At 42.3% G+C, this 23,249-nt stretch overlaps 1 protein-coding gene across 1 annotated transcript in view; it reads left to right on the top strand.

The window, feature by feature from the left end:
- The first annotated feature begins 2,983 nt into the window (after positions 1-2,983).
- fah (fumarylacetoacetate hydrolase (fumarylacetoacetase)) overlaps positions 2,984-23,249 on the top strand; it is a 29,350-nt gene continuing 9,084 nt past the window's right edge. The window contains exons 1-9 of the mRNA XM_083662125.1: positions 2,984-3,086; positions 3,677-3,787; positions 6,011-6,132; positions 6,926-6,975; positions 8,807-8,897; positions 13,681-13,778; positions 14,493-14,545; positions 14,773-14,872; positions 23,231-23,249. The exon at positions 23,231-23,249 is cut by the window's right edge and continues 112 nt beyond it. Of these exons, the coding sequence (XP_083518251.1) occupies positions 3,006-3,086; positions 3,677-3,787; positions 6,011-6,132; positions 6,926-6,975; positions 8,807-8,897; positions 13,681-13,778; positions 14,493-14,545; positions 14,773-14,872; positions 23,231-23,249 (725 nt within the window). The 5' untranslated portion in view covers positions 2,984-3,005. The remainder of the gene's footprint in view (positions 3,087-3,676; positions 3,788-6,010; positions 6,133-6,925; positions 6,976-8,806; positions 8,898-13,680; positions 13,779-14,492; positions 14,546-14,772; positions 14,873-23,230) is intronic.

Here is a 23,249-nt window from a genome sequence, read left to right as displayed (position 1 = left end):
AGCCCCCACAAATTAAAGAGGAACAGGGGAATCTCTGGATCAGTCAGGAGGGAGAGCAACTTCAAGGGCTGGAGGAGGCCCATATCCCCAAGTTCCCATTCATTGTTGTCACTTTGAAGAGTGAAGATGATGAAGAGAAACCTCAGTCCTCACAGCTTCATCAAAGCCAAACTGAACAGATGAAAACAGAAGCTGATGGAGAGGACTGTGGAGTATCAGAACAAGCCAGGAACTTACAACCAGCTAGTGATGACAAGACTTCAGACTCTTCTGAACCTGAGACTGAAGACAGTGATGAAGAATGGATGGAAACGAGTGGACCTCAGTCAGGGTTAGACTCGCAGAGAAACTGTGAAGTTCTTGGGAAGAAACACATGACTCGCTCAGTTTGTGGTAAAAGATTTGGTAATAAAGCACACTTCAAGACCAGCAAGATAGGCCACACAGGTGAGAAACAATTTAATTGCCCAGTCTGTGGTAAAGGTTTTGGTCGAAAAGGAAACTTGAAGACACACATGCATGTCCACACAGGTGAGAAACCAATTAATTGCTCAGTCTGTGGTAAAAGCTTTGGTTTAAAAGCAACCTTGAAGTCACACATGATAGTCCACACAAGAGAACCATTTATTTGCCCAGACTGTGGTAAAAGTTTTGGTAAAAAAATAAAGTTGAAGACACACATGAAAGTCCACACAGGAGATAAACAATTTAATTGCTCAGTCTGTGGTAAAGGTTTTGGTCGAAAAGAAAACTTGAAGACACACATGATAGTCCACACAGGAGATAAACCATTTAATTGCTCAGTCTGTGGTAAAGGTTTTGGTTTCAAAGCAACCTTGAAGTCACACATGATAGTCCACACAGGAGATAAACCATTTAATTGCCCAGACTGTGGTAAAGGTTTTGCTTTCAAAGCAAACTTGAAGTCACACATGATAGTCCACGCAGGTGAGAAAGCATTTGGTTGCTCTCTCTGTGGTAAAGGTTTTGATCTTAAAGAAACCTTGAAAGGACACATGATAGTCCACACAGGAGAGAAACGATGTATTTGCTCAGTCTGTGGTCAAAGTTTTTTTTCGTAAAGGAGACTTGACCAGACACATTATAGTCCACACAGGAGAGAAACAATTTAATTGCTCAGTCTGTGGTAAAGGTTTTGGTCGTAAAGGAGCCTTGAAGATACACATGAAAGTCCACACAGGAGAGAAACAATTTAATTGCTCAATCTGTGGTAAAGATTTTCGTCAAAAAGGACAGTTGAAGAAACACATTATAGTCCACCACACAGGAGAGAGAAAAATAATTGCTCGGTCTGTGGGAAAGGTTTTGGTCAAAAAGGACAGTTGAAGTCACACATGAGTCCACACAGGAGAGAAAAAAATTAATGCTTAGTCTGTGGTAAAGATTTTGGTCGTAAACAACACTTGAAGACACGCATGATAATGATCCACACAGGTGAGAAACAATTTAATTGCTCAGTCTGTAGTAAAATCCCTGAAAGTTTAGGAAAAGTCATGGAATTGTGTTGTGTGTAATGAAATTGTTATAGAAATCTTCCCGTGGGATAACCTAGTGTAAGGTAACGGCAAATTGATTCTCTGCTCGGTTGACGTAACGTAGCTCTAATATGTCGATTTTAGTGCTTCTTTTCTTTTATATTAATATTCTTATGTAAAATGATACCTTCCATGATGCAGTGACACTACTAAAAACCAATATAAATAGCAGCTGTGTCTATTTGTCCATAGTAATAATTCTGGGTATTGATTCAGAGTCACATGGAAATTCTATTATCGATCCTCGAAAAGTCATGGAAAAGTTTTTAAATTTTACCCATGAAAATGTGTGGGAAGTCTCTTAATTGCTATCTGTGGTGGAGGGGGGGGTTTGAGTGTTTACGTATTATGTGTTTATGTTTGAGTGTTTACTTTGTGCTGTAAATTGTACTGAATTACTTTGTATTACTTTTACTTATGGGTTTATCATATTCATATGTTTTTTTTATGTTGTTTGGACCCAAATGTTTTAACCTTTTGTGTCAATAAAAATAACTAACTATGTATGTGGATGTTTTTGTGCTTTGTTGTGTTGTCCTCCTGTGTTTATGTAACACAAAAAAACACAATAAAGATTGTGGGCCACCAAGGCCAGGCCAGTGGGCAGGTCCCTGGAGGCTGCTAGGAATTAATACCAGGAGCACGACATTTTAAATTGGATCACCAGCACGAGCGCTGTCGATCGTGAGTTTTATATATGAGAGAGAATATAGTTAATTTATGGATGCTGCACATTGCACACACAAAAAGGATTTGACTTGAAAAAAATCCTCTTATTTAAGATTGACTGTGGTACAATTTGAGCTATATCATCTTGTGGAGGATTATGTAATATGTAATGATGATCATAATAGCCATACAGTGAAGCATAGCCTACATAAACTAGCAAAGAGAGAAAACACATGGGGCAGCATCAGTTGACTGAACAGTAACCTATGGCAAACTCCCTCCATCTAATATCTTGGGGACAAAGTGGAACAATGACTGCTGAGATATGAAATATTATAGGCAAAGATTGTCATATTGTCTTTGCCTTTTGTGTAATTTATATAAAACACTGCTTGATTTTTGTATAGTATTGATATTGCTTGAGTAGGCTACCTGATCAAATTAGGATACATAAGTTATGGAAAATGTGACACCTTGCTACCCAATTCACACTCATGACATGTGATTGCAAACTACTTTTATGTATTTGTTTTATTTTTTATTCTTTTTAATCAAAACTGAAAAAGCTGCTCACTCCTGGAGAGAGTGATTCTGCTTAGTCATGGTCCAGGCTGGTTTGCATTATATCTCCAGAGCTCTGGGTTGGGGTGGATGTTATAGGCAGCGTGTGATTGGCCCTGCTGGAGGAGGCGGGCCTGTCCAAACATCTGGAAGTTCTTACTCTCCTGCTACTCATTCACTCAGTCAGAGTATAGACCGGTTACTACTGCAAACTGGAAGATGTCTTTCGTAAAGGTAGACGCGACGTCTGATTTCTCCTTCCACAATCTGCCTTATGGCGTGTTTTCTACACCGGATAATGTGAGTAGAGTATTCTTATGCAGGGGTTAGGTGGGGTGCTTGGGTTTACAAACAGATTAAACCACTGCTGCATGCCTGGACACGAGCAGCACTGTCAAGCAAGCTGGAATTTAATACAGATGGCTTCCGGTCATGACTTTCAAAATAAAAGCCTTATCGATCCACATGCTTTGAGTAATTAATTAAGAGTAAGTAATAAGATAAAGCTGAGATGAGAAGTGTTAAACTGAAAATAAAGGAATATATCTGTGCTGAAAATACAATTGTTTTCCCTCACATATAGACGGTTTTCATGGACTTGTCAGTCCTGTCCTAGGAGTCCTGACAGTCCTGTCCTACTGTACTAGCACTGCAAACACTGCAACAGGAAGTGAGCAGGGGTTCAATTTATGTTGTCTAGTTAAAACTATAACATTCACAATATTGATGCAAGTATCTCAGCAAGATTGCATATGTGTAATGTAACACTCAATATTCAGTAAAAAAATAACATTTGTTTTTGATGACGAAAAAATGGCCTGGTTAACTCTGGCTGGCTTGTGCTCATGGCTTTGTGGATAAGGTGAAATGATGACGTTATATTTCCTCAGCCCAGACATCGCATCGGGGTCGCCATCGGAGAGCAGATATTGGACCTCGGGGAGGTGAAGACTTTGTTTCGAGGACCTGTGCTGTCCACACATCAGGATGTGTTTGACCAGGTAATGACATGACCTCCTCTGTGCTACTGTCTCTGTTTTCCCATGTTACTCATTTACAGGAACCAGGGATGTGAAGATTAAAACCCACCAAAACTCACTCGAGTGAATGAATGAATGAATCTGACATATTGGAGGACATCATAAGAAGTAGTACCAAACGGATATAAGCTACATGAAGATATGCGCTTTTAAATTCAGATCTTCAGTGTCAGTGATCAATACCAATGGAAATATTCTTGCTTTTATTGTTTTATTTTGTCAGTTACCGGCCATCGTTGCTCAAGGGGATGGGAGGGTTGGTCGGGTGCAAAGAAAGTTGTTTAAAAGAAGTTTGGTCGATGTTCCTACTGGACATCAATATATAGAGGTCCATAAAAGTTGTCCTTTATGGAAAAAGTACATTAGTACATGAATGCTTTTATTTTTTATTTTTCAGAACACAAACAAACAAAAACAAACAAATACACAGGAGAAGAAAAGAAAGACAAAGCATACTTACACCATCGACATTCCAATATTACAACGTGGTGCTACCAGCCGCGTGAGGCGCTTATGTGCGTGTAAGACATATTGTGCATGGGATCCCATGCAAGGGGTCTATGAGAAACCAGCCGGGTGAGTCACCCGTCGCCCTTACCCTCGTCAGGTAGGCCAGAAACGGGTCGTAGATAGTTGAAAATCCCCTAAGTGAGTTGGTCCTCAGGAACCGGAGTCTCTCCATCCGTATAAATGAGACCATGTCCGTCAAATTCTTATTTTTTTTTTATATACCTAATATTTACCCTATTTGAGATGAGATATGAGATGAGATCAACTTTATTGTCCCAGGAGGGAAATTTGTCTTGGGCAAAACATCTTGTACCAACATCGGTGTAACAGACACAGTAACACAGAACAGACACGGTCACAGTCACGGCATTGCACTAAAACACAGAGAGAGTGCCAGCTAAGGCACAAGATTGCACAGCCCTATTGCACGGTATGTTTAAATCATCCAATCCCTTAGTAAGGGAAGAATAAAATAAGCAATAAAACCATAAAAATCATAAAAATCATAAAAATCGGCAGCGGATTAGATAAAAGAATAAAAGAGTAAAAGAATAAACCATTAAAAATAGGATTAAGAGGTAAGAGAAATAAGACCAAAGTAAGAGCATTAAAACAACAACAACAAACATAGGGCTTTAAAGACCGCTCCTACTTGGATACCTACCTAACCTCACTGGAGTGCTACACCTGGGGGAAGAGCAGGCTGTTTGTTCAACAGTGCAATTGAGGTGGGGAGAAAGGAGAGCTTATAGCGGTTGCTCCTGTGTCTGCTAGCTCTGAATCTTCTCCCAGATGGTTGTTTTGTGGTTGTTTGCGTTATAATGATCAGAGACTGGAGGTCATAGTTTACCCTCCTTTTGATAGCAGTGTAATGGTGCTAGAAGACCGTTTTACTATGGGCACGACGTGGTTTTAATGTATTTTCTTTCAACAGAAGACACTTTAGAGCCAATCAGATAAATGGCAAAAATAAAATGGCGTTTTATTACGTTATTTAAAAGATGATATTAACGAGAAATACCTAGTAAGATTTATTTTTAAGTGTGAAAATAAGTGAGATGAATAGATATCTTTTGATAGAATGTATCTCTAAAGCTTGAGGATTATATGCACTTACGTAGGAACTTACTATAAGAATAGCAGAAATAATGGGGAGAGTGATTTTCTTTTCTCTTTCGTCATGATCTTTCTGATTTATATGATTTCCTATAGAGTAAGGGTACCTCTCCTTCAATATACCTGTGTATATTAGGAGGAGGGAAGATATGATGTATGACATTCATTTATCATATACGTTTGTTCAATTTCAACCTTCAAGGTGTCTCACTTTTTCCCGTACAAAGGTTTTTTGGGAGTTTTTCCTTGTGCATTTAGGGGGATCCTGGATGGCATTTAGCCCAGGTCAAGGCAATCAGGGTCATGGCTGTGGGGTGCCGGTAGGTTAGATGAAGCAGTAGGTTAGATGAAGCAGTAGGTTTAGTTAGGCTGTAGTCTAGAATAGCTAGATGTTTGCCTTGCTAAAATCAGCTCTTCTTGGCTACCTTGTATTTTTCCTGTTTTTCATTTTCTTTCTTGCCATGTTTTGTTCACATCTCTGTGAAGTCCTTTGAGACGTGCTCGTGGGCGATACAAATAAACGTGACACTTGACTGTCCCTGCCTCCCTGCCTGACAGCCCACGCTCAACGCCTTCATGGCTCTGGGTTACGAGGCCTGGAGGGAGGCCAGGAGCACGCTGCAGGCCCTGCTGTCAGCCAATGAGAGCACTCTGAGAGATGACATCAGCCTCCGCACCAGGTCTGTCTGTCTGTCTGTCTGTCTATCTGCATATCAAATATATCACATACACTAGTCTATGTACACTGATATATAAGGCTGATATTGGATTTATTTGATCAGTGTCGTCCACCTTTGTTTTGATTGATGCAATGCAGGTTGTTTTATTATTCTATTATTATTACTAGAAATGGAGCGCTCCTTTCTAGCCTACCGTGCGTCGTCGTCTTCCTCCTTTCCCTCCTCCTCATCGCTCATTTCTGCCATCCATCGTCATGCGCAGCTCCCCCTACCTAATTCACTAGTACAGTAGCTCGACACTTATTCATCCATGTTACTCAATTCCTTGCATTCGCAACCTCCCACAGGCCTGCAGGCTGCCTTTAGGTTTTGTTTTTTTAATATATTTATTTAAAAAAAAAATTATAGAACAATAAACGAACAAGACAAACAGGCTCAGACACAGGGGAAAAAAAACAAAACAAAAAAAAACATACATCATTGACATTTGGCATTGTAACGTGGTGCTACCAGCCGCAAAAGGTGCTTCTGTGCTTGTGAGGGATATTACGCATAGGATCCCACCCAAGTGGTCCACAGGAAACCGACCGGGCAAAGCTGTCCATCACCCCTAACCCTAGTCACTGCTCACTAGTCATTTTTAACCTCGTCAAAGTAGCCCAGTAACGGGTCCCAAATAGTTAAGAACCTTCTAAGCGAGTTGTTTCTCAGGAACCTGAGTCTGCCTTTAGGTCTTTTCTTGAGAGAACTTTCATGTTCAGACTTTGTTCTTTCTTTCTTTCTGTGTCTGCAGAGCATTTGTCCACCAGAGTTCAGCCACCATGCACCTGCCTGCAGACATCGGTGAGCTCCTCCTGTGTGTGACAGGGTTCAACTCCTCTCACCTCCTGTCACCAGAGCTGTGCTTCTGAGCGATGGTCTCTGGATGTTGCATCTCTCCAAAGTTCCATTCAATTGAGATGCGACCCGCCCCTCAGCACTGCCATATCTCTGAACTTTATCACTACACTTTTTGAATAATGCATTTGGTTCTGTCAACCTTTTGACTCCATCCAAAGCCAGTTTTTCCCCCCCGTCTTACCTGTAGTGCTGTTTATCCATCTAGATCGTTTTGGTGTCAGTTGGCGAGTTTTGGAGATGTCGGCTGTAGAGATCTCTGTCTTCTCTCGAATACAATGGAACTGGATGGCACTCTGCTTGTGCTCAAAGTCCCCCAAAAAAGACATTTGAAAAACTCTCAACAGCAATCTCTCTTTCCAGAAATCATGACCAGTTACTCAAGATAATCCACAGATCTTGTGAGCAGTTTCATGTAGGAACTATTCTCTTTCGACTGAACTACACCAACCAGCTGTAATATTTGTGTGGCCCTTTGAGCACCACAAGCCGAGTGCCATCCAGTTCCATTGTATTCAGAATCAGAATCAGAATCAGAAAGACTTTAATGATCCCCGGGGGGGAATTGGGACAGGTTACAGCAGCTCGCACTCAGAACACACATAGCATAAAACAGTAGTAAAAAGCAATAAAGTAAGCAAAAATAAGTAGAGTAAGTAGAGTAAAGTATAATAAAGTAGAATGTACATTACGTGTCAAATTGCAGTTATTGCACACTGGACTTATATTAACACATTGAGTGCCAGCCATTTTTTCATCCTGTAGGTAAGTTGTGCCAGGTTTTTTTTTGAGGATTCTGGCTCATTTTACAAGAGCCGAGGATTATTTTCTGTTAAGAATTCATGAACACCAATCATCTAAAAATAACTAATAGAATGTGTGCTTTCTCTGTCTAAAAGAGTTAGTTTGCAGAGTTAGTAGTTATGTAGATATTAGCCGTTGAGTACAGCATGGTTTCAGAGATTTTCAGAGAGTTTGGAGATAAATGGATTTTTAGAACCACCTCACGTGCCTGTGATTATGGGTGCCCTTGTCTCCCACTCTTGCCCTTGTCTCTCTCTCTCTCTCTCTCTCTAAGTCGCCACTTAGTGGTCGGTAAAATAGATTATACACATTCTCTTGCTCCAATAGTGATCTCGAAGATGTAAAAGTTGTTGATTGATGTCCCACCGTCAAAAAAAAAAAATGTTTATGTAAGACGAGATATCTCGGCTCTGGCACTCAAGCGTTGGATTATGTAAAACGAGATATCTCGGCTATGGCACTTAACGTGTTAAGTCAGCTTGCCCATTACATGTGGCTCAGCTAAGGCACAGTTAACCTATCGGCTGACTCAGTCTCAGGGAGACTGGAGAGAAGATTGGATTGGAGAGAAGGCAGAGATCTGTACAGCCAATATCTCCAAAACTCATCTAACAATCAAAACAAAACAGCAGATAAACAGCAGATAAATAGCAGTACCAGGTGACAGGGAAAATATGTATTTTGGCTTTGGGGGTGAACTGTCCCTTTAAGGTGGCTGTATTAGATGTTACTGTGTGTGTGTGTGGCATATCAACAGGAACAGAGGACATGCATTTAAGAGAGTTCGGCACAAGGTGGCACTGTTTAACAACACATTATTTTGGTTTTATGCATGTCTCAGCCAGGTTTGTGCTGAGTGATTTCAATATAAACAAGGGTGATATAGGGCAGTTGTTGGCCTGTTGCTTCGAGTGAATCTTCCGACAGTGTGGGCTGTTTCTTCTTATCAACTATCCCATCTGCTTCTCCACAGGAGATTACACTGACTTCTACTCCTCCAAGGATCACGCCACCAACGTTGGCACCATGTTCCGGGGGAAGGAGAACGCTCTGATGCCCAACTGGTACGCAATCCATCAAACTCACACCATGCAGTATTCACCTCATGTAGAAGAGACAGTCTGGCTTGAGAGACTTAACAGGAAGTGTAAACACAATCGGAAGTTCTGATTGTGTTTACACTTCCTGTGACTGATAAACCTAGTCTGACTCATATCTGAGTGCAACTAGGTGTGACCAGGTGAGTCAGACTAGTTTGAGCAGGTGAGTCAGACTAGGTTTGAGCAGGTGAGTCAGACTAGTTTGAGCAGGTAAAACAGCCGGCGTTTTGAACAGGAAGTCATGTCACAATGGGTCAAGTGGGCGGGGCTACATAAGACGAATAGAATCCATCAAACTAACAACCTGCAGTAAAGAACTAAAGGGCAGCGACCTAAAAGGCTGAGTGAAATGCCTTGATTTATTTCCAGTGTTCAGTGTTGGAGAAACTACTTTCAAATCTAGTTTACCAAACTACATCACAATGAATAGTAGTTAAACTACATCTTATCTACTCCCAAAACCAAAAGCATTTAGTTTGTCAAACTAAAAAACTACTTTCAAAAAGTAGCTCAACTACATCCAAACTACATCACGGGGACATGCTGGCCCAATTCCAATTCGCCCCCTTACTGACTCAAGCCCTTAGAGGCGCATTCACGTGAAGGGAGTGAGGGTTTAGGGATGTCCCACGCTGAAATCGCAAAGTGAATGAGGGCTCGAAGTGAGCCCTTTCTGCCCCCTTACCGTAAGGGAGCAGCTATGGCCACTTACGGAAAGGGAATTGCCCACAATGCATAGCGTTGTGATGTATAAAACGGGGAAGGCTGCAAATATCTGTCAAAAAAATAAAAGAACACACACGCGAAACGAACACGGTGTTTGCGAGTGCGCTGGAATGCCTTAATTGACAATGAAACATTACATTAATAGGGCTTTCAGATTAGACAAAAATATTATATCAGAGGAAGGCAAGTAGTTATTTTACACAATCCTAGAATAATCATCGATCATTTCTATTACAATTGCAATCCACAACTTTTTTGATGAATGAGAAATAGTTTTACCGAATCTGTATTGTACAGTATTGACATTGTGTATAATGTTGGGTGACATGTCATTATTATGCTTATTTTAATTATAATTACACATGTTGCAGATTGCAGATTTTGCAGTAGGCTACATTTATTTTTAAATGAGCTGTTGTCCACTCGGAGCGAGCCTGGATGAGAACAGACTCATCAGGGAGTCTATCCCTCAAAGCGTCTTGACAATAAACAATATATAGCGAACCCCAAACCTGCCAGAGTCAACATCATCTTGTTAAGTGCAAAGGGCTCTGCTGTCCCAATCCTCTTATTTATCCAATGTGGATCCCTTCCACACTTGATGTCTCAACCACTTTCAGATGGCGGCCATTAGAGGGACTGAGGGTTCAGGGCTTGAGTCTTTAGGGGGCGGATTGGAATTGGGCCGGAATCTCACATTGTTACATGGAGGTACAACTGAACTGTACTGAGTAAAGTGTAGGTGTGTTTGATTTAGAGACTAGGGCACGCCAATCCTCACTTAGGCAGACTGAGGATGTGTTTTAAGGAGAGGATAGGGAGCAGTTGTTGAGGTGTAATCAGGAAAATGCAAAATCTCATAGTATTTGATCGCAGACATCTTGGTGGCAAACCACATACTTTAACTAAATCAGGGGATTCTCATTAAATCACAACCATGGCCAATTCGCTGCAGCATTGTGCCCTATGGCCAAAAGAACACATCATGAGAGTACTATGAATATGTAGTTTGTAATTAAGTACCTAAACTACATGACCCACAGTAGCTCACTACTGAAAAAGCTACTGAGATTTCAATGTAGTTACCACCAGTGTTGGGGCTAACGCATTACAAAAGTAATATATTACATGTAAAATATTACTTTTAGTAGTAACTCAGTAATATAACTTATTACCAATAGGATTTCAGTAATATTATACCAGTTACTTTGTCAAGTAACTCAAGTTACAAATTGAGTTAAAAATGTTTTAATCAAAGCACATATTTAAATAAAGATACAATCATTTCCTAATCAAATTGTGTGTTTTCTATGCAAATAACACTATAGATGACAATAACAAAGGGAAAGGATAACATTTAGAATTTTGGATTGTTTACACTGACTTCAAGATGGTTGAAATTATATTTCGGGATGGTTCCGGAGCGGCGATGTCATTCTGCTATTGCTGTTATTTTTGGTGAAAGTAATGCAAAAGTAGTGTAATAAGCAACGAGTTACTCTACACAGACAGTAATATTGTAAAGTAACGTATTACTTTCAAATGAAAGTAACCAGTAATATGTAGTATATTACATTTTGAAAGGAACTTGCCCAACACTGGTTACCACCCATCTACTGCAAATTGTAGTTAAACTACTGTCCTAATTGAACTACATGTAGTGAAGTACCTCCCCAACACCGCCATTATTCAGGTAGATACAGGTGAGACAGACATTGTTCAAGGCGTTCTGTGAGCAGCGATATGCAGAGGGACGCCACAAGGTTGCTCTAATTGATTTGGGCCTCAGTGCATCATTCAAACAGTGCAGCATGGCTCTCTGAGCATCCCCGCAGCATGCCTCCTCAGCCAAGCACGCACACACACGCACGCACACGCACACACACACACACACACACACACACGCACACACACACACACACACACACACACAAACACCCGCAGCATGCCTCCTCAGCCACACACACACACACGCACGCACGCACGCACACACACACACACACACACACACACACACACACGCACACACACACACACACACACACAAACACCCGCAGCATGCCTCAGCCACACACACACACACACACGCACACACACACACCCGCAGCATGCCTCAGCCACACACACACACACACACGCACGCACGCACGCACGCACGCACACGCACACACACACACACACACACACACACACACACACGCACACACCCGCAGCAAGCCTTGCCTCAGCCACACACCGCAGCCAGCCTTCAGTTCATTCTCTGGCTCTCATGAGAGGAATGCTGCCTGGTATCTCTCTCCTCTCTCTGAGTCTGAGTCTTGACGAGCTGCGTACAGCGGTTATGATTGGCAGGCTGTTCTAGTTCTCCCAGGCTGCATATGTTGCTTCACATGTCTGTACAAATGAATGGACTATATTCATTCATAGGATATGTGTTAAGCCATATATTTAGTGATGGACAACATGTTTTCACCAATGCAGCCATTGTCTGTATCTGTAGTACAGTACGTTATATAGATAAGAGGGCCATTGTTCATGTATGGGCTGTTTTCGGATCCACAGCTGAAACCATTCTGTTCAATCAAATCATATGTTTTACTTGTATTTATCCAGGAAGAGTCACCTCCAAAGTGACTATACTATTCTCTATATACTTTTCCATACACACCCACAGTGGAAGCGGACCACAGTTTTCTGCCGGAGGCCACCGAGTAGCAGTTGGGGGGTTCAGTGCCTTGCTCAAGGGAACCTCGGCAGTAGTTGTTGAAGGAGTGGAGAGACCCACATCTTTCCAGCTGGTAGAGCGATTCGTACTGGCAACCTATCAGTTACAAGCCTGCTTCTCTGCTTCCTAGGCTACCTCCGCCCGGTATTCATATCAAACTGGGCTCACTTCTGAACATATTAACAACAATGTGCAAAAGTAAAATCGTAAAGATAAAGTGCAAATCCAAATACATTTTCAGTGGAGACAAAAACATCAATAGGGTATGTAGTACAATACGATGTATTTTTCTTCTTTTCTTTTTTTGCACACATTAAATACAGAAACGCATAAAAAATGCAAACAAGAAAATAAAGTGCAGGGAATAATACATTCAATTTATATAGCGCTTTTCTAAATACTCAAAGTACAAAGTACAAGGTAGAGACAGGAAACCCTGGTTGGGCTTATTCTGGGTCTCTAACTCAGAAAACCAAATAACAATAATCCATACAAAGCATACAATACAAACAGAAACAGCGAGAAAACAAGAAAACTAATGGACAAAGAAAGTCAACCGTAAAAAAGAGGAAAGGAAAAACAAAGAAAAGCAACGAATGTATTGGTTGATAACACGGATTAATGTGGTTACTGTAAGCAGGAGGCAGAGAAGAATAGTACTCCCTAATTGAAGTGGTAATCCTCACAATTTCTTTTTATTTTTTAATTTAATTTTTGCCCCCCATCATTGCTGCTCATCGTCCGTGTCCAGTGCGACCCCATTCTCCTGAAGAGACATTTCATACGAGGTTAATACACCTGCTGCTCTGAGCACACTACTACAAACTACTGTCAATACGTTTCTTCCCACTGTGGCCGTTGGTCGTGATTTTCACGGCACGGTGGCTCAGTGGTTAGCACTATTGCCTCACAGCAAGAAGGTCCCGGGTTCGAACCCCGGTCCATCCCAGGTCCTTTCTGTGTGGAGTTTGCATGTTCTCCCCGTGTTCGTTTTCTCCGGGTGCTCCGGTTTCCTCCCACCACCAAAGACATGTATGTTAGGGTTAAGACTCCTGTCAGTGCCCCTGACCAAGGCACTGGCAAAAGAACTGGAGTTGGTCCCCGGGCACTGCACTGTGGCTGCCCACTGCTCCTAGCTCTAGGAAGGTTCCTAGTAGAGGATGGGTCAAATGCAGAGGATGAATTTCCCCATGGGGATAAATAAAGGATAACTTATTGTGTGCAGATTGAGGCTTCCACTTGGGTACCATGGTAGAGCATCGTCGGTGGTGTTAACGTGGTCGTGGTTTTGTGCAGGTTGAGGCTTCCAGTTGGGTACCATGGTAGAGCATCGTCGGTGGTGGCTTCTGGGACACCCATCCGCCGACCCTCGGGACAGATGAGACCTGACCAAAGTAAGAACATTTACCTGTTCACCATTATTACGATAAAACAGAACATATGACTCCCTTCTCCTCACTCATCCTAAAAGTAATAATATGACTGTGCTCCTTACTACCTGGGAGCAGAAGTTTGTCACACTGCTGCTTAGATTTCACCTTCCAAATAGTGTTGCTGTCCAGTGTTCTTCTTGTCATCGTTTTTTGGCTCAATAAAATCAAAGTATTTCCACCCAGAGAAAGTCAACATTTGTACCATTTCTCATCAAAGTAGTGAGTGGGAATAATTCTATCCAGAGAGCCCAGTTTTCTAGCATTTCGCATCAAAGCGTTGACCACGATGCAAGAAGCACTCGCACTCACCGATGGTGGGGGGGGGGGGGGAGGGACATCCTCAAACCAAGGTACTGGAATCAAATAAATCGTGTTTAATCTACATCTGAATGAAATGGGATATCGTTTTTTGGGACAATTCAACTTCAACAATCCGATCAAATAGAGGGGGTGATAATAAGGTAACAACTTATTCTTCGATTGGTAACTGTAGTATCATTACTGAAATAAAAACAGCAGTTTGTCATACTTATGTGTTACTGGGAAAAGTAATAACTTCACTGTAACATGTAACCATCCAATGTTGCTATTCACACACACACACACACACACACACACACACTTTAACCTCTTGGAAGCGGTCGATAACCGTATTTACCTTCTCCTCTCTCTTAGCCAAGCCTCCGGTGTTTGGCCCGTCGAAGCAGTTGGACATTGAGCTGGAAATGGTGATTACAGCGTTTACTCAATCTGACCACTTGAAATCGCATGAACACGTTGGCGACTTCCTGTTTGTCGTGTCTGATTAGATGTTTCAATGACAAAGACATCGAGCCACGGAGCCTGGGTCGCCTTTCCCCCGGGTAGACAGTCTGCATGCGATAATATATATGACACAATACCAGGCATCAATATTGATTTGAGTATAATGTTGCCTCTCTCTTCTCTTTAATAGGCCTTCTTTGTGGGAGGAGGGAATCACCTCGGAGAGCCTATCCCCATAGAGAAAGCCCACCAACACATCTTCGGCATGGTGCTCATGAATGACTGGAGCGGTAAGAGTCTCTGCACAAGACGTCACAACTAATGACAATAGAGACACTGCATGAAATAGGTCACGCCCATCACGGGGGAAAAGCTCCATTCATTTCCACACACCAGCGTCATTTTCCTTGAATTAAACGTAGCTAAAAGCTGTTGTGTGGTGGGGCTGCGCAGACAACAAATGTAAAAAATTGCCAGTTAAAGTTTTTTTGTACTCCCGAGGAAAACAAGGAAGCCATTGAGAATTGGCGAGAAGAAAAATGTGGATGTTGCTGTCAATGAAGTAAGTTGGAGTGTTCATCTTCTTTATATACGATCTTTTTGTGCAAGACCCGACCATGCACGCGACATAGGAGAACGCCAGGATTGGACGGGAGTTTGTGTTTTCCCCCGTTTTGGGGCGTGGTTTCTGAATGATGACGCGCTCCGCAGTGTCTCTATACGTTTGAGAGCCCGAAATGCACTGGGAGCGAAGCTTGACGCGAGTCATTTGACGGCCACGCGTCAATTTCTGCCCCTATAGCGCACTGCAAGCATCAGATCCGAAATGTATACACCACAGAATGACAGAACCATCAGTATTTTGGGGGAAAGGCCACTCATTTATATGTAGGCAGGCACAATGTTATACCGTAGTTTTGAGCCCCTGTCATTCAGAAGTTGTTGGATCATCCCACCTGTCTGCCATGCAGAGGCTGTTGGATCATCCCACCTGTTTGCCGTGCAGAGGGGGAGAGAAAAAAAAGGCAGCGCTGTGGGGGGAAATGATGCAATCATTCTGTCCAAACTTTCACCAAACTAATCTCACCGTGACATCCAGGGATAGGCTATATTCTGCTAGCCGATGCATTTAGAACATTATTCTCACTTTGTAGTCTTGCTATTATAGTGTAGCGTATTAATGCTTGCTGTATTTAAACTGCCGTGAGATTTGTTTGAGGAGCATATCGAGACAGACGGGGATGAAAGTGGGCAGAGAGGGAGGAGGGGGAGGGAAGCTCAGAGTGCTTCGGTCGCTGCTGGAACCTCATTTGACGCTCCAAAATGGAAACAGGTTGGGAGTACGGGCGTCAAGGCAGTTTGACGACGCGCGTCAGAACGCTCTTGGTGCGTGTTCGGCCGTTTAAAACAACGGGCGGACTTCAAAACGCGAGCGTCCGACGCTCCCAGTGCGTTTGGGGCTTTACAGTTTCCTTTATAGCTAGTTTTTCTTATTGAACCATGATGACCAACATCATAATCCTAACTTTAACCAGTGTTGTCGTCCCCCCACAGCACATAACAGAGTCCAGTCACAAGATCTTCTGAGATCGTTTATATGAAAGATGACAGTCTGCCTGCTAAATCGATAGGACTAACTAGCAGTGACTCTTCACTTAGAACTGCACGTGTTCCTTAATTTGGCTGTGCATTATAGATGTTGCTGCAGCCACTGCATATGAAATAGTCAGCGGGGAAGTGTAACCTCCCCATCACACTATGCATTATTTACTCAAGTGGGAAACCTATAGAGAGGCAAAGTGACCGCCTACTACTTCCTGCTTCAGCGCTGTACCAGAGATTTTCATCCGCCATTTATTTTCCCATAGACATTTCGTAAAATGCGTATAAAAGTCGTTGTACTTGTTCAAACCAAACGGTTCAGATATATTTAGAAACAGGAGAGACCGCGTAACATTTCACTCGGACCAAAACGTTAAAAGAATTTCGGATTTAAAGAAAATGTTTTTTCAGTGTAGTTTTTTTTAAGTTTTGTATAATATAAGGGATGTGATGTATAGTTTTGAGATATTAACGTTTATTTGACACTAGTTGTTCCACTCTTTTTCCACAGTCGTTTCTGCTGTCAGCTAAATAGACAGGAGCTAAAACACAGCATTTCAGACAGAGGCAGAACTGAGGAGCTGCATAAAGGGACAGTACAAGATAAATAAGCCGTTTTTTAACCCGTGAATCATGCGAAGCTACTCTAGTGGAATCCCACAATAAAATAATCATAAATCATATTAGCATAATAAGGCCCCTTTAAAAAGGAGTGCTGGAATTCCCCTCCACTACATCCGTGATCTCCCCCCCCCCCTCTCTCTCTCTTCCGCTCTCTCTCTCTCTCTCTCTCTCTCTCTCCCCCTCTCTCTCTCTCTTACCATGTATTAAACATGAAGTATATGTTAGCAGGTCAGTCAATTACAGCAGGGTTACGACTCAGGTCTGTTTGAACAGCTCTCTGCTCTCCCAGGTCTTCTCTCTAACAGAACAGCTGCAGGCGTTGATGCCTTTCTCTCCAAACCAGTCTGATCAGGACTAACTGAAGCTGTATAAGTCCAGTATGACCAGTAGTTCCTGAAGTTCTGATATTGATATTGATACTGGTATGGCAGACAGACATGGACTGAAGCTGCTGAATAAATGGACTATTATCGTGCAAAGTAGGCATACAGAACATCTTTACAGTTTGAAGACGGGCTGTGTGTGCTTGACGTCGCAAATGCCTTCGATTAAGACACACAGCTGTTCATTTCCCATCTGTTTGGATTTCAAGCATCGTTCTCAAAGTGAATCTTCTCCCGTTTGTTCTCGTCTGTCGTATTTACGATTTCCTAATATCAATTCACTTTAACATCTTCATGCAACACTTTGGTGGAAAATGTCCCGGCATCCCATAGACAATGGGTGTTCTGTAGTATACAGTGAGGCTCAAAACTGTGACTCCACTCGAACAAAGATGACACAATCTTTCACCAATGTAGGTCAAAAGGGTTTCTTAGTATTCAGTCAAAATCAACATTTCTCAATCTTTGTCCACCCTTTGCCTTAATCACAGCTCACACTCTGGCATCAATTTTATTTATTTTTTATTTTTTTACAGAATTTAACAATCAACATTATTGCAGCACAACCAGAGAGTGTCTTATTATAATGTTACAGTAGGTTTTGCCTTTTCCTTTTCAAATGCTCCCCAATGCCTAGTTTACACTACAAGACTTTCCCCCTGATTTTACACAGGATTTCCAGTTGGGCTCAGTCTGTCTTTGTTGACTCTAGTCTGCAGTTGTTGTGCCAGTCAGCAGCAAAATCTGTTAGTGTATACTGGGTACAGATGTCTAATCTGTTTAGTGTAAACTGCCTCCAGATTTCTAGTCTTCAAGTATAAACTGCCTCCCGACGCCAGTCGGAGCCACACAGATTATATCAAACATGTTTGAATTTCAAAGTGAAAAGTCTTGTCAGTTGTTGTCTCGTCTGAGTCAGTTGTTTAGTGTATTTCAGTCCGTTTTTTCACTCGTGATAAAAAAATCTTAATCAACCAGTCCTGTAGCGTAAACTCCCCAGTCTTTTCATCATCTGTTAAGATTTTCAAAGTCTTCTAGTGTATCACAGGCATCAGATGTTCTAACAGTCGGGTGACTGTGGAGGGAATGCCATGCGAGTGAGCGCTCTTCCTCAGACTTCAAATAGACCTGGCACAGCTTTCACGCACGTTCAGTCTGATTGTCCTGCTGGAACATGAATCCTCTCACACAGCTTTAAGGGTGCGTTCGTGAGTAGCCAGAGTGCACTCTGGCTACAAACTGGACCGTTTGTAAACTGGGAATGCTGTTGGAATACATCGAACGGCCGCGCTCTCTCATTTTAATGTAGAGCGTCAGATTGAACACACCCAGATCATATTCCTGTGCAGAATAGAGTGCTCCTTCTCTTTGGTCAATGTGTTCGTGCCAGAGACTGTATATATCTTAGTGCACTTGGCAAAACATCCTCACACCTGAATATTTCCACCAGCATGTTTGACTGCAGGCTTTGTGCAAAGCTGCGTTAAGCTCCGTCAAGTCACGTCAGTCAAGTCTTAAACTCTTAACTTTTCGTCAGCAACTGGCAGCAGTGATGATGCAAGGAGCAAAAAGAGGCGCCAGACTTCCACGGGTGGAAAGAGTAGCGAAATATCAAACTCAAGTTCAAACTTAAATTTCACTTAGCCTAATTGGTGCCAGGTGATGTCACCACATGTTGTAGAGTAGAGGGTGACATCAGCTGGCACCAAAGATCAGCCAATAGCAGACAGTCATTTCATTTTTTCTTATTTTTTTCTTTTACCACTAGATGTCAGGCTTTGGGTTTGGGCTTTAGTTCCTCTATCCACCTTATTTTTGATGCCCCACTGTAAAAAATAATTGTGGGTACAAGGTCCGGTTTAACGTAACTTATTGTTGCAGCTTGCCATTTCCTTTGTTATACTCGGCTGCAGACCCGAATTATAAACCGGAAACTGGAGTACGTTATAAAAGTTATAAATATAGTCACGTTATAAACAACTAACCAACACTGGGGGTCCGTATGGAAACAGTGTTACTCGAAATGGTTAAAAGTTAAATCAATTTGGTCATTCAGTGGCGTTTTACTGCCATGTAAATTAACCATTACGCTAGCCGCTAGCATTAGCCACAGTAGTCGACTACCCACAATGCATTACGTTATCCCAGCACCCGAACGACACGGCTGTAGAGCAGAATGGCTCTGCTGTAAAATCCTCATAGACGTTGTTTTTTGTCAAGTTAAAACAGTGTAAAAAATGACACCGGAAGCGGGAAGAAGCTAGAAATAAGGAGGATAAGTCAACACTTTGCCAAAAATAAAATCCAAATTCTGACTTTGAAAACAACTCAAAAAAGTCAGTACACAAAAAGCTACTCTGTCACAGTATTGAGAATAAATGCAGGTTATTGCTTCCACCTGTGCTGACAGACATGACAAACTGTTCTGTTTGTCGGTTGTTGTTGTTCTTGTTGTCGTCGTTGTTGCCGTACTGTTCTCAGCCTTTCTGTGGCTTGCTTAAATATTGATACCTCATCTCACGCCCGTGCCGGAGCCTGACTGCTATGATTTAGGGAGACATTTAGGGCCACATAGCAAGTGCCATTTCAGCACAACAACTAGCCTTTATTCTCTTGTTTATTCCTTTGCCAGAGCCCACACTGGCCTTCTGTGGAGCATGGCAGGAGCCATTACTTTTTTATGCCCCTCTGTGGCACAGTGCCATTCTCGTAAAGGAGCGGAGCAGCATGAGTCTACTGTTAGAACTCCTATGACTGCCACTGTCCTCACAATCCATACAGTAAGGTCAAACTCACCTCTGATTTTCCTGAGGTTTTTCTGTTTTAGGAAATTTTGTTAACACTTTACTTAAAGTGATAATACGTAAGATTTCCATCTAAATAATTGTCTGTTAAGTCACTCTCTATCTGATAGTGACTTAACACAATGGTGATTGAGCCTATGGCCCATTGATGGAAGCCTTTGCATTTTCAGTATTGCAGCATTTATGAACTTGGTGTCTGTGGTGACACAGGGTGGGCGGAGCTAACACAATAGACTCACTCTGTAGGTTACTGTAGGTTCACAGGGTGGGCGGAGCTAACACAATAGACTCACTCTGTAGGTTACTGTAGGTTCACAGGGTGGGCGGACCTAACACAATAGACTCACTCTGTAGGTTACTGTAGGTTCACAGGGCAGGCGGAGCTAACACAACAGACTCACTCTGATAGGTTACTGGAGGTTCACAGGGTGAGTGGAGCTAACACAACAGACTCACTCTGTAGGTTACTGTAGGTTCACAGGGTGGGCGGAGCTAACACAACAGACTCACTCTGTAGGTTACTGTAGGTTCACAGGGTGGGCGGAGCTAACACAACAGACTCACTCTGTAGGTTACTGTAGGTTCACAGGGTGGGCGGAGCTAACACAATAGACTCACTCTGATAGGTCACTGTATGTTCCTGACAACGCTTGTGTGAAGTAGGATAACAAGCTACTTTTTTCCTGGTCTCTGCTAGCATTACAGGTGGTTACTATGGCCGAACAAACTGAGTAATGTCACATAATAACACTGTTTGGATCTCACCTGCAATTACCACTCGTCGCCAATAGGTGTCACCCAAGAGAACAAAACTGAAATCTTCCATATTATAACTTTAATAAGATGTTCCACTAATTCTGAATTTAGACTATATGGCATTTCTAAAACTCCCTAAGAAATATGTTATGGTCATTGAAGGAGAGTAGTGTTTTCTTTTATTAAATTATGGTCACACTTTGGAGAGCATTATAAGAAGATTATACAGGCCCCTTTAAAGCATAGATAAACTTTTCTCATAATATGAGATAATATGAGAAATTACATTCTCAGCAATGCTTCACTTGAAGTGCATTATTGTTACGTGGCAGCTATGCTAGTGCTAGTAAGTTTTGGACCCAAGCGCAGGACACAGACAAAGAGAAAAAAGGTAAAAAACTCTAAAAAAAAAAGTCTAAAGCTATAAGGCTATTATAGTCCCACGGGTATTGCACTAGTAATAATCAATGTGCAAAAAAATAGGGGATTGATTTGATAGCGTCGCCCCTTTTGTGAAAATGTAATAAAATGTCCACCTGCATTCTAAAGAGAGGGCCCATATATATATTTCAAAGGCAGCCCATCATAACGGGATGCAGTTGTTGTTGCAGCGTTTTAACGACACTGGTAGCAATTTCTCCATCTGTGATGCTGCTGCTGAGTGTGCAGTTTTCACTTTCATTTTGTGCTCCGACGCCGAATCCCTGGTGAGATTAGTCAGCCGCCTCGTCGAGCCGACCGCACTCTTTCTATGAATATTTCCCACATGCAGTTTCTAACACAAAGCTAAGTTAGATGTCCTGGTCCTCTCCTCCTCTTCCTTCTTCTCCTCCCCTCTCCTCTCCTCTCCTTGCTTTAATTCAAAAGTCTTTGTTAAGCGCTCCCACTGGCTGAGGCAGGGAACGCTTTGGCCAATGAGCCATCTCAGGATTTAAAGCACTTATAGTGTGGAGATAATCTCCCCGTTGCCTCATTAGTTTCACAATGAGGGGGAGAGGTTTTATAGCGTGTGTGTATCTTCCAATGTAGCGTGCGTTACAGTATATCGCTGTTAAAGCCGTTCAAATGTGACCTCAATGATCTATTCTTGCAATCAGTTGAGGGATGATAGGGGGAGTTTCCAGTTTCCAAATCGTATGAATTACCTTCCCTTCAGACTGGTAGTAAGTACAAGTGCGAAAGCAGACAGATTGGGGGAGTAAATTAAATAATTATGTCGATAGAAGAGTCAAACCCACATTATGCCACTTAGGCCCACGTTCATGATAATATTGTATTTTACTGTGGTACATTTTGTGCAAATCCTAGGGGGGTATGGTGGTGCAGTGGTAAGCGCTGTCACCTCACAGCTCGAAGGTCCTGGGTTCGATTCCCACCTGGGACGCTGTGAACGCTGAAGGAATGCGTGCCCGTCCGCATGTCCTCGAGTGCCCACCGCCCGGGTGGGGTCGTCAAAAGGGCCTTTCTGTGTGGAGTTTGCATGTTCTCCCCGTGCCTCCCGGGGGTTTCCTTCATATAGGAACCCCCTTCACCAAAAACATGCAATATCCTGATTGCTAATGTGGTGCCTCCTCTGGTCATTAAGGGCGCCTGTTCAGAGGGAGGAGAACTCGTTGGAATAGCATGAACCTCCCACGTGCTATGTCCTACCGGTGAAGCTTCCCCTGTCAGGTGAAAAGAAGCGGCTGGCTAACTGCCCATGTCTCGGAGGAAGCATGGAGCCAGTTTCGGCTCTCCCCAGATCGGCAGAGGGTGGAGCAACAACCAGGATAAATAAATTAAATTAGCACTAATGGGGGATAAAAATGGGATAAAAAATCAGGGGGAAAAAAATATTTAAAGTAGTAATCCTTGAGTTTCTTGTTTTTTATATTTTGTCTCCATCTTTGGTGGTCATGCCAACTATTCCAAACAAACTGCAAACGTACAGTAAAAGGCATCGCTTCCTAGAACAGCAAATGGAAAAGCTTTGATGATTTCATTTATATGAACATCAAATTATTACTTTAGAATCTAAAGAATAAAACGTTTAGTATAAAACATCTCAAGTTTAGATGTTTTATTCTGACTGTATTATATTAGTCCCCAACAGGTGCATCGCAGCACAGACGCTGCCTGGACGGCTCATTGATCAGACTTATTGAAATGGACTAACTGATGGGTTCGTGTTCCTTTGTACCGAGAAATACAGAGGCAACGAGACTTTGCAGTTTATGAGAGAGCAGAGACGCAATGAGAGTTGAAATGAGAACGTCCATCAGCTACGCATGATTTGAACGACCCCAAACCGTATATTTTCAAGTGAAACCGTTTGAAATTCATTCATGCATTCTTTAATGTGTGAATATGCTTATTCGAGTACAGCATTCCAACCTGTGCAACTTCTTCCACTTCAGCAACAAATTCCAAAGTAAAAAAAGTTCCAAATTAGCACTTATGCAGTATGTGTGTGTGTGTGTGTTTGTTTGTTTGTTCCCAGCACGGGACATCCAGGCTTG

The sequence above is a fragment of the Poromitra crassiceps genome (genome assembly GCF_964638095.1).
Source record: "Poromitra crassiceps genome assembly, chromosome: 28".
NCBI lineage: Eukaryota > Metazoa > Chordata > Actinopteri > Beryciformes > Melamphaidae > Poromitra > Poromitra crassiceps.
The sequence above is the reverse complement of the archived record's forward strand: the minus strand, read 5'-3'. Positions and strand labels throughout refer to the sequence as shown.